This window comes from Echinops telfairi, unplaced genomic scaffold (assembly GCF_000313985.2).
Source record: "Echinops telfairi isolate 266 unplaced genomic scaffold, ASM31398v2 ScPeMD7_7420;HRSCAF=8458, whole genome shotgun sequence".
NCBI lineage: Eukaryota > Metazoa > Chordata > Mammalia > Afrosoricida > Tenrecidae > Echinops > Echinops telfairi.
The window spans coordinates 30,573,574-30,590,052 of record NW_022111320.1 but is presented as its reverse complement, the minus strand read 5'-3'; the positions used below and the strand labels follow the sequence as shown (position 1 = coordinate 30,590,052).

General features: G+C 43.4%; 1 protein-coding gene across 1 annotated transcript in view; it reads left to right on the top strand.

Moving 5' to 3' along the window:
• The first annotated feature begins 1,197 nt into the window (after positions 1-1,197).
• The window catches only part of CMC1 (C-X9-C motif containing 1), an 86,920-nt gene continuing 71,638 nt past the window's right edge, over positions 1,198-16,479 (top strand). The window contains exons 1-2 of the mRNA XM_045297586.1: positions 1,198-1,398; positions 12,734-12,823. Of these exons, the coding sequence (XP_045153521.1) occupies positions 1,380-1,398; positions 12,734-12,823 (109 nt within the window). The 5' untranslated portion in view covers positions 1,198-1,379. The remainder of the gene's footprint in view (positions 1,399-12,733; positions 12,824-16,479) is intronic.

Below are 16,479 nucleotides of genomic sequence, written 5' to 3'. Positions count from 1 at the left end.
CATTATTAATTCCTCATCTTGGAACTGCCAACTACAGTACAGCTGTAATAAGGGCCCTTGTGCCCAAATAGGCCCTTAAACGGAAGACCTGGAGAGCAGAGACCGCTTTCCCGGCCTGCTCCCCTGGGTCAGCTTCTTGCCAACTGACCACGAGGAAGAAGCAGCAGGGGAGCAGGGACTGCAGGTTGGCGGGGAGGGGATCATTTTGAAAGCCTTCAATCCTTTGCAGGGAAGAAGCAGCTGCTCCTTGTTTTTCTAAACATCTGCCCTGTCCTGGTCGCCCTACACCCTTCCGGCGGCTCGAGTTAGTTAAAGGCGGATTTGACAAGAAAGCATTTCAGAAGGCTGGCTGGTGAGTCGGAATGACGGTAACGCCATCCAGAAAGTCCCTTCTATTGAGAAGAGGGCATTTGGGGGATTTAAGGAGACTGGCCATCACCTTCCTTCATTTACCTCACAAGACAGCCAGCTTTGAGTCAGGATTTCAGGAGCGCGAAGCAATCGATCGAACTATACTCTGTGCCCTAAAGACATTGCTTCCCCAAAAGGAGGTCTGTGATTTTTGCTTTAACCTCCTGGGAGGCGGCAGGTTGTCGTTTCAGGGGAGATATAACGATCCCGCACACACGACTCCACTTCTACGGTAGGAAGCGCTGTGCACACCTCGCGCGTGTGGCGTTTATCACATTTAACAGCGTGTCGTCTACGTTTGACTCCCCTGCCAACGCGGTGCTCCTTGAGGATTAAAAAAATAAATAAATAAAAATCACTGCAATCGAATCGATGCTGACTCAGAGCGAGCGACCCTGGAGGATAGAAACCTTATTTTTTGTTAGTTATTTTCCCCTAACCCTCAGGACCTCCCTCTGCACCTGGCAGGGATGAAATAGATCTTTATGACAGTTTGGGAAAATTGAATGAAAGGGCGGGGGGGTACAGTAAGTTCTCCGAGGAGAAATCTCAGATTCGGACATAAATAGCCAGAGGCAGCGCGATCCCCAAGGGCCCCAGCTGCAACTCTCGCCGCCGCAGACCAAGCCCCCAGCGCTGGCGCTCAACTCAAAGCCAGGTGCGTGCGCAGCCACGCCCTCCCCCACGGTCATTACTTCTGCGAAGGCCGCTACGGGGTAAAGGGATTCGGGGGCGGGGCTAGAAGGGCGCAGGCGCACTGGGCGGCGGAAGTAGGAACAAGAGAAAGCAACGGGGCTGGATCCGGCTCTTCGGGTGTCACGTTCCTTCGGTTTCCTCCTTGCGCGGGAAGCCCGGGCGGCCGCACGTGCAGCCGTGCCCAGGCTCCTCCCCTTCCCGCCCCTGGTCCCCGGTCCCAGGTCCTCGGTCCCCTGATCCACCTCCGGGTACTGCCTCTCCAGCCCACCGAGATGGCGCTCGACCCTGCAGGTACTGGTGCAGGGGGCGGGGGTGCCAGAGGCCCGGGCCGTACCGCGGGCGTGGCGGCCCGGGGCAGACCTGGAAAAGGTGCGGAGCTGTGGGGGCTGCGCAGCTTCCGCTGACTCCCCCTCTTGCCCTGCGGTAAACTCTGGGTTTCTGGCCGACCTCCGTTTTCTGAAGGTCATGTGTCATCTTCCTGCGCCTTGAGTTAGGGTTAGGTGAAGGGCGCCAGGTTTGTGGTCTAAGCACGCGTCCGTTTGTGACTTGTAAACTTTTCTCCTGAAGTTAGCATCCTCTTCGGCTCTCTGCGGTCTCAAACTGCAAATATCTAATGCGCATCGTAGAAAAATTTGCATGTTCTTCCGATTTTATTTTAGGTGTCAGGAGTTCACACAGCTCAAATTCATCCGTGGTGTCTGATTTAAAACAAATGGTTCAGAGGGTCTAGGCAACTGTGGCAAGTAGTCGTTTCTTGGAAAAGTTGCCTAAGGACTTGATACATGTTATTTATTTTTCGTGCTTCCACACCATTTACATTTGCAACCCCCCTTCTTACAGGGTCTCAGTGCAATATCGTTGCCTTACCCTGTTTATTTGAAGGTGTTGATGTGAAGGTGTTCCTTAGGTTGGAGGTTCCAGTTCTCTTGAAGCAAAAACACCTGGTGATACAAAAAAAATTATAAATTTTGGAAATTCCATTCGTACAATTCTGCATGATGCTCATGGGTGGCAGTAAGTCAGAATGACTCATTGGCATCTATTTTAGTTTATCTTTGATTATAGATATAAAGCTTCATCTATGAAGGGAATGGTAATCGAGCTAGTACTTTTCAGTTTATATATACTAAGCCTCAAGATACTGGGAGGTAAATTGGCTTTTGACACTTACAAATTCTGAAATGAAAAGGACATTTTTATGTTTTCTCAAGGAGGATGAAAAAGATTTATGACACACAAACAAGACATTTATTGAAAACTATAATATCAAACCTTTTCCCTATTATTCTAAGTACATGATGTGGTAAATTAAATTTTCTTGGTTTTATAAATTAAGAAGGCAATTGAGGCCTAGAAGTTAAGTTACTAGTCAAAGTCCACAGTGGCAAATTGGGAGAATACTCTAATTCAGTGGTCATCAGTCCCCTTTGGGGGTCGAATGACCCTTTCACAGGGGTGGCCGATTCATAACAGTACCAAAATGACAGTTATGAAGTAGCAACGAAAACAATTTTATGGTTGGGGGGTCACCACCACATGAGGAACTGTATGAAAGGGTGGAGACGTTAGGAAGGTGGAGAACCGCTGCAATTGTTCTAAAGGAGTTGTCAGGAAGAAACACACAGTGACCACACTGATTTGGAGCCAGATGATTGCCTCAAGATTTATGAAGCAGTTAGCAATTGAGCTGTAGCTTTATCAAAACAAATACAAGCCCACTGCCATTGAGCTGATTCTGATTCCTGTTGGTCCTTTATAGAAACAGAAAGCCTGCTTTTTCTCCCTGGGTGGTTTTCAAGCACCAACGTTGTGATTAACAATTCAACACTTAACCAACAGGACTACCAAAAAGCAAACAAATTCACTGCCATAGAGTCGATACTGACTCATAGTTACCTTTTAGGATAGGGTAGACTTGCCCCTGTGAGGTTCTGAGATTGTGACTGTTTATGGGCGCAGAAAGCCCATCTTCCAAGGAGCTGCTGGTGGTTCTGAACAGCTGACCTTGGGGATCGAAGTCTAATTCATAAACTCTACACCCCAAGGGCTCCTTTAATATTGCTATAGGCCCTAGGAAACAGTTGTATATAGCACAGACAAGCTCAAAGGGAAAAAAGTTTGAGTCTACCTGCTGTTTCCTAGGGCCTGTAACAAAGCTGAGGAGGCCCTGATGGTATGGTGGTTTACATGGTGAGCTCCTAACCATAAGTTCAGCAGTTTGAAATCACCACCTGCTCCATGGGAGAAAGATGAGGGTTTATCCTTCAAGAGTTGGGTCGATCTGAGTAGGAATCAACTCTATGGCAATGAGTTTGGAGTATAGTAGTGCTAGGGATCCTTGAGGTGCAGTGGTTTAAGCATTGGGCTGCGAACCACAAGGTCAGTGGTTTGAGCCTGCCAGGAACTCTGGGCCAAAGATGAGGCTGTCTGTTTCCTACAAGGTTGACAGCCTCAGAGAACCCATGGAGCAGCTCTCCTCTATCCTATATGGTCATGGAGTCAGAATCGACTGGGGCAGTGTGGGTGGTAGGTATTGTACATGTACCTGTCATTCATCATAAAGCATGTATTCTAGTGTGGAAGAAAGAAAACAAATCTCCCCTCTTCCCCTTTATACATTGTGATGTAAATGAATAAGCAAGGTTAAGAGAGGGTTAATGTTAACTATAGCAGTGGTTAATGGAAAGCTCTGCTAGAAGCCCTAGTGGTTAAACATAGGGCTGCTTACTACAAGGTCAGCAGTTCAAAACTGCCAGCCTCTCATCTGGAGAAAGACAAGGCTTTCTAAGTCCATAAAGATTTGCAATCTTGGAACCCACAGGGGTTGTTGTACCCTGCCCTATAGTGTTGGTAGGAATTTGACTCAACTTGATGGCAGTGAGTTTGGTTTTGACTGGAATGAAAAGCTCTATGAAGTGTCATTTGGATTAGATTCTGAAGGATGAACTGAAGCAACCAGGTGAAGAGCCAGGAAGAGCGTGCTAGGCAGAAGTAGCAAACACCTAAAATGCTGAAGCAGAATAAGAACCTGCGTGGAAGAGATCCTTAAGGGAAGGTAGGCTGGAGCTAGATGCTTCAGGGAGTGGGGGCTGATGATAAAGCATTTGTTTTCTGATAATATCAAAAGCTTTGGGGGAATTTTAAAGAAATCAGTAGCATAATTATATCTTTACAATACTGCTATGACCATTTATGAGGTCCAGCCCACATCTGGATGGGTTCTAAGGGGCGGTTGTGTGATTGAGGGATACGTAAAAGAGACATGAGGCAAGGCATGCAAGGGCTCACCTCTTCCAACAGAGACTGGAACTAGAATGAGGCAGCAATGTATTCCCTTGCGGCCTTATATAATCTTGGGCATGCATGCCACGGTAAGCACATATGTACCAGGAAGGGGTTGTATTAGAGGGATACACGTAACATGAGGGGGGAAGAGTCAGAGCTATACATGGAATAGGAAGGTGAGGCACTAGAGGTATGCATGTGACAAGAAGGTACATACGCAAGATGGGTGGATTCCAGAGTCAAGATGGCAGCCTTTAGGTGACTTTGAACTCTTCTTCAGGGAAATAATCCATGATCCTTATATCAGAAGGGCGTGGGCTGTACTTAGGGTTAGATGGCCTGACAGCTTTTGATGGCAGATAGCATTGAAGCAGTTGCCCTTCAAGTAAGCAGACCATGTGCTTGCAAACAATGCTTTAGCATTGGCATTATTATGGGGGGGGGAGGGGGGCGGGGTATTGAGGGGAATACCTTTTACTCCGGAGAATGTAAGTGGGATGCCTGTTCAACCCAAGAATGTGAAGGTTTCCTTCACGGGATCCATGGCTCCCCAGATTCCTGAACGTATGAGTTTGTTCACATACACTATCTTCCCAGTTCTGTTTCCCACAACTGTTGTTAGTTGCCATCAAGCTGCCTGGGACCCATAGCGACCCTGTACACAACAGAACAAAACACTGCCTGGTCCTGCACCGTCCTCACAAGTGCCTGAGCCCATTGATGCAGCCACCGTGTCAATCTACCTCCTCAGGGCCTTCCTTTTTCATCGCCCTTCCACTTTACCCAACATGATGTCCTTCTCCAGGGACTGGTCTCTCCTAACAATATGTTCAAAGTATGTAAGACGAAGCCTTGCCATCCTTGCCTTTAAGGAGCATTCAGGTTTTGCTTCTTCTAATTGAAATCTGTTTGTCCTTTCAGCAGAGCAGTCTATGATACTTTTCAGTCTATGATACTCCAGCACCCTAATTAAAATGGAATCAATTCCTCTATGGTCTTCCTTATTCAGTGTCCAACTTTCACATGCATGTGATGCAATGGAGTGGATCAGTCCTCAAAATAGCATCCTTGTTCTTTAATACTCTATAGTGGTCTTGTGCAGCAGATTTACCGTATGTAATTCATCTTTTGGTTGCTTCCATGAGCATTGATTATGGATCCAGGTAAGACAAAATCTGTGATAACGCCAACCTTTCCTCCACTTATCGTGATGTTACCTATTGGGCCAGTAGTGAGGATTTGGGTCTTCCTTACATTGAGTTGTAATGTATCCCGAAGGCTACAATCCTTAATGTTCATCAGTAAGTGTTTCAAGTCTTCCTTACTTTCACCAAGCAAGATTGTGTCACCCGCGTACCGCAGGTTGTTAATAAACCCTCCTCCGATCCTGTTGCCACCCTTTTCAAATAATCCAGATTCTCTAATGGACTAGTGTGACTGCTGTGGTAGTGTTAGGTAGTAGGGGCATTATGAGTAGAAACAGGAAACTGGTTAAGAGAACTAGCAGTTGGTCAGGCCTATGTAGATAGAGGGAACTGCAATGGCAACATATATTTTTGGGGTTACATTGATAGGACCTGCTGTTGCATTGGGTATGGATTGGTAAGCAAGAGAATAGGATTACAGATAATTTCTAGATCTTTTCCCTAGAAATTAGTTGGATAAACTAAAAAAAATCACTATCATCATGTTGGTTCCAATTAATAGCTGCTCTATAAGTTAGGGCAGAACTGCCTCTGAATTTCGGACACTGTAACTCTGTGGAAGTAGAAAGCTGCATCTTTCTCCGAGGGGCAATGGATGGTCTTAAACTTCTGACTTTGCATTTAGCAGTCCAAGGTGTAATCCACTCTGCCACCACAATTTTTTAATTGGTTGGATCGTAATGGTCAAATCCACCAACATGAAGATCATTGGCACTTTGACAAAAAAACAGTAGAAACAAGATTGGAGTGGTCTAACAGAAAGGAATATGGCAAGGGTGAGGATGTGTATCTAAATTAAAGAGCCTATATGTATTGGAACTATTTTTTTCCCATTTTATTGGGAGCTCCACAGATATTATAACAATTCATAGTTCCGTTAGGTCAAGCATGATTGTACAATTGTTGCTACCATCATTTTGAAAGCATCGCCTTCTTGCAGTCTTTGGTATTAGCTCCCCTTAATCTGAAACTTTTTTTATAACGTGTTTTTTGATGGCTCATCAGCTCCCATTTTTATTTATTTATTTTTAAAATGCTTTTTAAGCTCCACAACAGTAAATGTTCAGATTGAGTACATAAATGTCTGGATAAAAAACCCACTGCGATCCGCTTGATCCCGACTCATAGCAACCCTATAGGACTGAGTAGAAGTGTTCCATTGGGATTCAGAGACTATAGATCTTAGTGGGAGCAGACAGCCTCCTCCTTCCGAGTGACTGGTGGGCTTGAATCACCATCTTGCAGTTCGCAGCCCAGCACTTAATCCACGGGCAACTGGGACTCTGTTGGTAACTGGGAAGTTATCCCAAATGAAGCTTTTTAGCATAAAATCTGTTTCTCATTGCTTTCTATTGTAGTTTCAGATATCTTTAAATATGCAAATGGATGTTCAATTGGCAACCACCTGTAACACTAACTTGATTGAGCTTATTTGTCTCAAACTCATAATGGATTGCAAGTTATATGAGGGGAATTAAAAAAGTTCCCTTGTCCCTGGGTTTGTTAATACCTACTCCCCCCCACCCCACCCTGTCTCCGTGTCCCCCCAACTGTCTGTCCATTGTTTTCTCCTCCAGATTGTTTATCACACCTATCTTATCTAGATAGATATGCAGAGATAATAGTAAGCACAAAAATAAGATGGAGCAAAGGAAAACAAAACAACAAAAACCTATAAATCCAGATCTGTTCGTTGACCTTTAGGAGTATTTTCTGGTTGAGTCTGGGGTGCCACACCCTGGCCCCACAGTCTACTTTTTTATTCCCTGGGGACTTCATTGTTTTGCACCTCTTCCTACTCTGTTGCACGCCCTTAACATTTCAACCCTGTGTGGTGGGGTCAGATCAGGCATAATTCCCACACTGTGTCTCCAGTGTTGTCCCCTGTAGCACTATGGGTCAGTGCGGGACATGGTGTCTCATGGTGGGACCAGCCCCATGGTCCTCTCTGTGCATTGGCTGCCCTGAGCAGGAATATCATCCTCAGGGCATGGTGGGACAGGACATGTTCCACTCTCTCTTCTTCCCTTTTCATTTGCTCCTTTGTGCCCTGATTAGACACACCCCTCTCCCTGAGCTGTAGCTTCAGTGCTGTCCTCTGAAGTGAATTCTTCAGGGGCGGTGAGGGGAGGAGGGTCAGGGAGGGGAGTGTCCATGTAGTTGGGATTGGAACTGGCCTCACAGACCTCTCTATTGGTTCCCTGCTTCATGCCAGTTTGTTGCATTCACATTTTGTCGCCCTGGGTTGAAGTCTGGTCCTTCTCTCCCTCTCCTGTGGAGGCATAAACAACACCTCCCCTTGGGTGGGTTAGTGCCTGTTCCCCTGCTACCCATGTCTTTTTTTCTTCTTCTTCTTCTTTTCCCTTCCTTTTTGTTGACTGCCATACGTATCCCTGAATTGGGTCTGGCCCCTGCCATAGTACCTATAGACCTCACCCCAGGAATGTATGTATACAGTAGCTTTTCCCCTATGCCCCCTTTGCATTTTCAAGCTTACCTCAGCGGACTCGTGGTGTTTGTCCTGTTGTACTTGGCAAAATTCATTAACTTTTAATTCTACTTGTCCATGAATTTTTTTTGTAGTCTCCCTGTACTTGCTTTTTTACCTAAATTTATTTAAATGGTTTAGGTTCTTTAATGTTAGATCACCATAGTACTTTTGAGGTTCATAAGCCTTAGAGTGTTCATCTTTTTTTTTTAACAATTTGAGTGCAGAGGGAAAAAGAGCCTGAGACACATAGGATAAGAGGCTGTGGAGGGAGATTGAATTTTTTATATGCTCATGCCAGGACTATTCTCCCAGATATTGCAGTTTAATTAGTCTGGGGTAGGGCTCCACCATTTGGCATTATAAAATACCTAATAGGCAGTCCAAATGTGCCGTCAGAGAAGAAGGTTCTGAGTACTCCGGTTTTCTTTCTGCCCTTTAGCTTTGCTCACCTGTCTTCGTTACCCCATTCACAGAGCAAATTCTCCCTCTTCTCCTCCCCATGCCCCGCCCCCTTCTGAGAAGCCCCAGTGGAGGAGACAGTGGTTGGTGGTCATCAACATATTCCATAGCTGCCTCCTGTCTCTCTCTCCAGTTTCTAGTCCTTTTCACCAGGCGTCCTTTGTATTTGGATGGACCTAAAACGAGAGCACGTCAGTGTCGAATGGAACTCTAGTAATAGCCCCTTCTCTTACTCAGGGCCGCGGCTCACAAGAGACCACCATCTTGCTCTTATTTTTCCCACGTCCCCACTGAACTGTCTAGTAGAACTTTCTTCACTTGTTCTGTATTCACACTGTTCTGTATTCACACTGCCCAGTGCTATTGGGCACTTGAAATATAAAAATTACAACTGAGGGTCTAAATTAATATTTTTTATTTTAGTTAAAGCTAAATTTAAATTTTTATGTAGTTTAAATTTTAAATAGCAGGTGATACGGTGGTTAATTAAGTTTTGGGCTGCTAACTGAACCAAACACTCATTGCCTCCCTTCTAGAGCCGAGACAGAGTTGTAAGAGTTGAGAAAACAGAACACTTCACTGCCTTCCAATGGATTCCAACTCACAGCAACCCCATCCCCTGTAGGTCCCTATGGCGTTTCCTAGGCTTTGTAAATCTTAAGGGAGCAGACAGCCTCATCGTTCTTTTTCTCCCTTGGAGTAGCTGGTGAGTTTGAACCACCAACCTTGAAATTAACAGTTTCCAAGTTAGGTGAAGAAGAAATCACTTTTTCACATATTAGCCATCTGCAGCATCTGAAGTCCCAGAAAAGTGTGATATTTGGAAGTGGGCACACCAAGTGTGAAGTAAGTGGTTATTCACAGTGAAAACTGATAGGACAAAAGAGTCCACACGAAACATATTATAATATATAAAGGAGCCCCAGTGGTGGTGTAATGGTTATGAATTGGTCTGCTAACTGCAAGGTCAGCAGTTTGAAACCACCAGCCACTCCACAGGAGAAAGATGGGGCTTTCTAGTCCCATGAAGAGTTAGTCTTGGAATCCTATGGGGCATTTCTACCCTGTCCTATAGGGAGGGACGTGTGTGCTGTGCGTCAGGATTGACTCTGTGGCAATGAGTTTTTTGTAATGGCTAATGGTACCACTTGACCTAGAACCTAAGCAGAAGTAGACATGTTTCCCTTATTAGTGCATTTCCATGTTTTGTTAAGAGTTTGAGCTTAGAAAAAATCAGGTTGTTATTGATTGACCTAGTGACAGTTAATGTCTACTGTCTTTGAAATTATTTTTCAGCCAACTGATCAATTTTATGCTGGAAAAATATTATTAGTCGTCCCACTGGTAGGAGTTGGAGAGTAAGAATTCCATGGGATTTTGCCTTCCACTCACATCTTGAGAAATGTGAAGTTTGGGATTTGCTTGTTGAAAACGATGCTGCTGCAGCAACCTTGGCTGTATAAGCTTTTGCATAGCTGTGGCAGCTCATTTAACCCTGCATTTACTGAAATCTTAACTAGAGCTCTATCTCCTGTGAATAGGGTGTATGGGAGAAGCATTGAGACCTGGGCTACATCATCTTCACATGGCGCATTTCTTAGAGTCGATAGGGCATTTATTTCCAGGCTCTTGGTGGCTAGTGAGGAGCAGGGACATAAAATAAAAACTGTGACTAATGAGAGCATTGTTGCAAATTTGTTGCAGGCATTTTAAAAACTCCTGTCTTCAGAGAAGCAAAAGAAAGGACATGTCACGATAAATCTGACTTCAACAGTTACAGCAGTGTCACCTTATCCCCTGTTTATCTCTGTGGTATTTTGTCATTGTTGGTAGTCTTCTTGAATCTTTGTTAAGCATTTTTCTATGGTTTTTGGTATATGAAGCCCAGGAGAGAGGAAGTTATCCAGACAACTAGAATAAGAGTTATTGGGAGGTTCAGTGCAGGGGTGGGGGTTAGCGGGAGCTGATATCAAGGAGTTCAAGAAGGAAGAAAATGTTTTGAAACTGATTTTGGTAGCAGTTGTACAATACTGCTTGATGTGATTGAACTATGAAATGGCACGATGTCTAGATTAATTAGCTCCTAATAAAATGGTTTGGGGCGGTGGGGAAGAAATGAACGTCTTCAGGAGCAATTTAGTGTGACTTGGAAGATTACTAACGAAATGGCCTTATCTAAGTAGGAGTCAAACTAGTGACATTAGAACATTCTCCTTCTTGAAAAGGTGTTCCTTGCGCCTCCTGTGTCACATTCTTTTCCTGTGGCAGACCCCCGTGTTCTGATTGTGTCACTGGAATCTCTGTGGGTTCATACTAAGCACTGTTGTCAGTAGCTTTATCATGTAGGACTGCCATATTGCAAGAACACGTGAGCCCGAGAGCGAAACCTGAGCTAACAAACGCAGCCAGTGAAAAGGTGAAAATTGACTTTCAGGTGATGAGCGAATGTTGAGAACGTAGAGCTTTGGAGATTTTTTCCTGCCGGTGTGACCCTGCTTCTTTATCCCAGTGTAAATTCATGTAACGCTATAGAAGCAAACTCTCAAACATGGATTTCTTTTGGCAGGCTCTTCCATAAAGGTGACACACACATGCCTAATGCTGACATTACAGGAATCACTTTGTAACTTTATCTCTGGCAGTATAATATTGATAAAATTATACTGAGTAGCTTTGGAATATGTATAAAAGTATAACTGATAATTGATGTTTTGCGGGTTAGTATGGTACCAACTGGGGACATGTCTGCCAGTACTTATTCATGTACATGTAGCGTTGTCATTTATGACTTAGCACCTAGAGCAAGGGAAAATGAAATCAATATTCATTTAATTTTAGAACTGTTCTTTTGTTCGAAGAAGTTTTATATTGATTGGTGAGGTTTCTTAGATATCTTTAACTTGAAATAATATAACTTAGAATTCATAACAAAAGAATACTTTTATTATAATTTACGGGAAAATGCTTCAGTATTATAAAGCGATATCTGAATTCAAGGAACTGATACAAGAAAGTTGTATTTCAATGACCTAAAGCCATGACAAGATTTATAGAGTAAAAGATAGACTCATCAGAACAAGTTATAAGTGAGTTTTCTAGATTACAACTATGAGAGGCAAGACTGAAGCAGAATTTAGAAAATAAATATCACGGTACTTCTTTTATTTTGGTCAATGATTTTGTTGCCGGTTGCTGATCCCTAATAGCAGATTGTACGAAGAGATCACTGTATGACAGTATTTCTTTTACTTTGGTCAGTGATTTTGTTGCCGATTGCTGATCCCTAATAGCAGATTGTACTAGAAAAGGAGAAAAAGAGTGGCAAGACTTCCAGTCGTGTTTTCACTTCAAGTCTCTGTAACCTTGATTCTCGACAAGATACCTCACTAACACTTCAAATTTGGCTTTTCGAGTGGAACTGACTGCTCTCGCACTCAAACATGGTCCCCCTGCGCTCCCCGTTTCAAGGAGTGATCACATCGGTTTTCTTGGAGCCGGAAACGTGGGTGCATCCTCTCTTGCCCCCTCGTCCCTGTGGGCTTCACCCGGGCTCTGGGGCCTCCATACACATCTGTCTTCGCCCCACCCGTATGTCAAAGCACAGCGATCTTTCAAGTCCACTCAAGTTAGACTACGTCCCACCCCTGCAGCCTGCCTCTGTGATGACTTTAATGAAAACTTCTCCATCCTTGCCTTCCTGGACCTAGGGCCAGCAATAGGCGCAGTGGCTTTCTTTGCAATGCTTCCCTTACTTGGCTCCCGGAAACTCCACATGCTTAGTTTTTCTCTCTCCACACTGCTGCGCCCTTTTAACTTCCTTAGCCACTCACATATTGCCCACGACGCTGCTTTCTTGGAGTCCTAATTTGGATCCTATGACTTTAAATCCCTTGGTCAGAAAGAGGTGTTTTCAAGGTCATTTCTTCTTGAACTAAAATTCGTCAAAATTTTAAACATGATGCTTAGTTATGTCTTTTCTCCTCCACTGCAAGACTGGCTGCATTTGCAGTGGTTCCTAAGCTCATTTAAAAGAACCATATAATCTTTCTTGAGTTGAGAGAGTGCTTATTTCCTTAATTCTAGTGATTTCTTGAGACTTAGGTTTTTAAAAAATAGAGATATTTTCATTTTGTAAGTTGAACTGACAGATTTAATATATTAAAGTAAAATTTTATTTTTCTTTTAGAAGAGCATCTCAGACACGTTGAAAAAGATGTTTTGATCCCGAAAATAATGAGAGAGAAGGCCAGAGAGAGGTGTTCTGAACAAGTTCAAGGTAAAATTCAAATTCAGATAAAGATCAAATTCCATTTTTTATAATATGATGTGAATTTAATCCTTAGCCTCAGAGTCAGGTAATCAGTGAATTAATATGTATGAATTGCTTCTCACCCTTTGACTGAGATACCAGTATTTCAGCTTTCATAACTTCTAGGCGGTTTTCAATTTATTTACAATTTTAAAATATTCTTCCAAATTACTAGTAAAAAACATTTCCCCCTAGAAGTGCAGGTATATATAAAGAAACACTTGGTATGAATATTCTGTAGAAGCAAGTTACTCTGATGATTTTGATAGCAAAAGAAACATAAAATCTAATATGTATTTGTTTTTATCTCTTTCTAGTAATATAATTTATATACACATTACGTACTTATTTATGTTCTGTATGTGGGGGCTTCAAAAAGGTTGTGAGAAATAGAATTAAAAGACAGTGTATTTTTCTATGACCTTCTTGGATGCCGTGTGTGTGTGTGTGTGTGTGTGTGTGTTTTAAGGAAAATATTGGATGCTGTCATTTATTACAGAATTGTTAGTGGAATCCCAGTAAGACCAGTCTGATTCTGGTCAGTGCAACATGTTGATAGATTTGAAAAACAAAAACTTAGTGAAAGCTTACACAGTAGGTTGAGTTCCCATTTGACAGTTTCCACACAGATTGTTTAGTGACATTGATTATATTTATCAGGATGTGCCAACGTTCTTTTACATTGACCTTGTATTGTTTGTTCTTTTCCCAGTACTCTAGCTTCCCTCCTCACTTAGCTTCTCAACTTTGCTTTCTCAGTAATTGTTGACCTTTGGGTTTCATACTGATTCAGGTTTTTTAATTAGGACACGAATCTTAGCTTTATTTCAGAAGAGGCTTGGTTTTAGATTTAAAGAATCTCCCAGGGTGATAGTCTCAGGGAAATCCTCTGCTCTCTACTGTTCCAATTTGTCAGGCTTTTAATTTTTTTAAATAAGAGTTTTTATTTTGCCATGTTTGCTTCCCATTCAATCTGGGACCAGCTGTTTTGGTACTGGCCTGAATAGTCAGTGTTTGGTAGCCAGGCACCATCTAGTTTTAACTCATCTCAGGGTAGATGAGGTTGTGCCCTTGTAGACTTGTCTCTTTGGGTTACCTTCTTACTTGTTTTGCTCCTAGAAGTAGAGACTCAGCGTTGTGTGTTAGATGGGTCCTCTTCAGATTTTAAAACTCCAGGCACTACTCATTTCCCTAGGATGCAAATCAGTTTTGTAAACTATGTATAGTTTATTGAGTTATCATATGAAACTATGATCCCCGGCCTTTGAATCTAGAAGGCCGGTGCTGGAAGACTTGGTGTTATTCTAAGGAATATTCATATTTGCGGCCTACACTGACATAATATATACTTGTAGGCACTTCTAGGAACCAAAGTGACACTGTGGCTCACAACTTGAGCTGTTAACTCCAAGGTCAACAATTGTGATTATGCATTGGGGTGCAATCCAAAAGGTGAGCAGTTCAAAACCATCAGGGGCTTCTCAAAAGAAATACAGGGCTTTCTACTCCCACAAACAGTTACAATATCAGAAAACTCAATGGGAAGTTCTCCTGTCATAAAGGGTCAGTATCAGTCTGCATCAGCTCAATGGCAGTGAGCTTGGTTTGCTTTCATACCCCCTTGAAAGAAAGATGAGACTATAAAATGGCTCAGGGGGCCATGTCTGGCCTCCACTGGCTTCCGATTGCCACAAAGCAGGGATCAGACATTCCTTCACTGTCCATTTTTCTTTACCCTGTTTTGAAACCTAGCGTTTCTGCCACGGCACTCTGCTTCTATGCTGGGTTCAGTTAGCTGTTGCAGTGGTCACACAGAATCCACAGTCAAGACGCGTAATTAAGGGGGTTTATAAGAGAAGTTAATGGGTTCCTACAAATCAGGATCAGTAAACAGCAAGGTTACAGTCATTGGGCCGCAGCAGCACCTCTCTCCACCAACAGCCACGTCTCTCCGCCCTGCCTTACAGTCTCACAGTCTCAGTGCTGCTGCTCTGTTCTGTCTCATGGTCTCCTTGCCTTGACCTTTGAGGCCCACGATCTTGGCCAGCTTCACTTCAGACAGATCTCGGAAGTGCTTCCCGGGGTGCTTTTCCATTAGTTCTGAGATTTCCCTCTGTGTTCCTGCTTTAGAGAGGGGTCGTAGATGGAGCTGTGGTTTCTGTCTTTCCCTACTCCTAAGAAAGCAAAGGAGAGTGACTTCAGTCGCATCCTCTGATGAGTTTCATCTACGGAAGAGCCCTGGTGGTGTAGTGGTTAGGTGTTGGGCTGTTATCCGCATGGTCGGCAATTTGAAACCACCCGTAGCTCCTCGTGGGGAACTGGGCTGTCTACTCCTGTAAAACAGTTACCATCTGGGAGACCCACAGGGGCTTGCTATGAGTCAGCTTTGCCTCGATGGCAGTAGCTCACCGTAATCCTATAAGAGAGAACCCACTCCAAAATTGGATTATAGCCACAGCCACAAGGCACTGTGCCTACAAGGGCCATATTAATTGTCTGTATCTCATGTTACCCCACTGGTTCTTCTAGCCATTAACCCATTTATGCTTGAGGAATTAACTTCCCCTCTCTTTCAGTTACACCTACAATTAACCATTTTTAGAACCACCATGAATTCAGTTGAAAATCACACCTGAATCATATGATTTGATCAAAATCATCTCCATTCCATTCGCTCTTCTCCAGACCAATGAAGAAAAGAGGAAACTGGGATCCTCCCTTGTTTAACTTGTCTTGAGACTAAGCACGCCCGTGAAAGCTTGTAAGCCAGTCACGTCATGCTTTTAGCTAACCCCACTTTGGATGTCCGGTTTCTAAATGTCCCATGCTTAACAACTTAGTTCTCTGAGGAGACGTGCGAGTTCTTTGATCTGAACAATCGTCATTGGAATTGGGATGTTGAACATCTGCATCTATAAGCAAAGTCAAGTCCATGGATAGCCAGCAGAATGCAGCAATGTGTACCTTGGGCTGCTAACTTCACTGTTACCAGTTCAAAACCACCAGCCACTCTGCGAGAGAAAGATGGGGCTGTTACCTGTAAAGATTTGTCGTCTTGAAAGCCCATATGGGCGGTTCTGCTCTGTCCAATACAGTCAGAATTGACTCAGTGGCAATGAGTTTGGTTTGGTTTGGTACATGGTCAAGATTTCTTCTCTTCTGGTAAGATTTCAGTCAACTCAGCCCTTGCTGCTATCCAACAGGTACCAGTACTAAGTTTGGAAATTCACACACATCTTCCTATACTTCAGAACACCTACTCACATATCAGTTTGCTTATACCAATCCATGCATGCCTAACTGCTGGTTTTTACTTTGTGTAAGGTTCGTTACATTCAGATTCGCTAATACTTTTCCCACAATCGAAAGTAACTAGTTTCCACAGTGTAAATCATAGTTTTCCTACTCTTTACCCCCTGCCTGGTAACCACCAATTAGCATTGTCTCTTTTTATTTAGCTATTCTTGTCTTCCTATAGAAGAAGGCCGTATGATGTTAGTGCATACATGCTTGACTTCTTTCACTTTGCATTCTGCCTGTCCTTCGGGTCCATCCATGCTGTTTAATATTCTTCTTTATGTTGCACAGTATTTTATATATGTACCACAATTTATCCATTTATC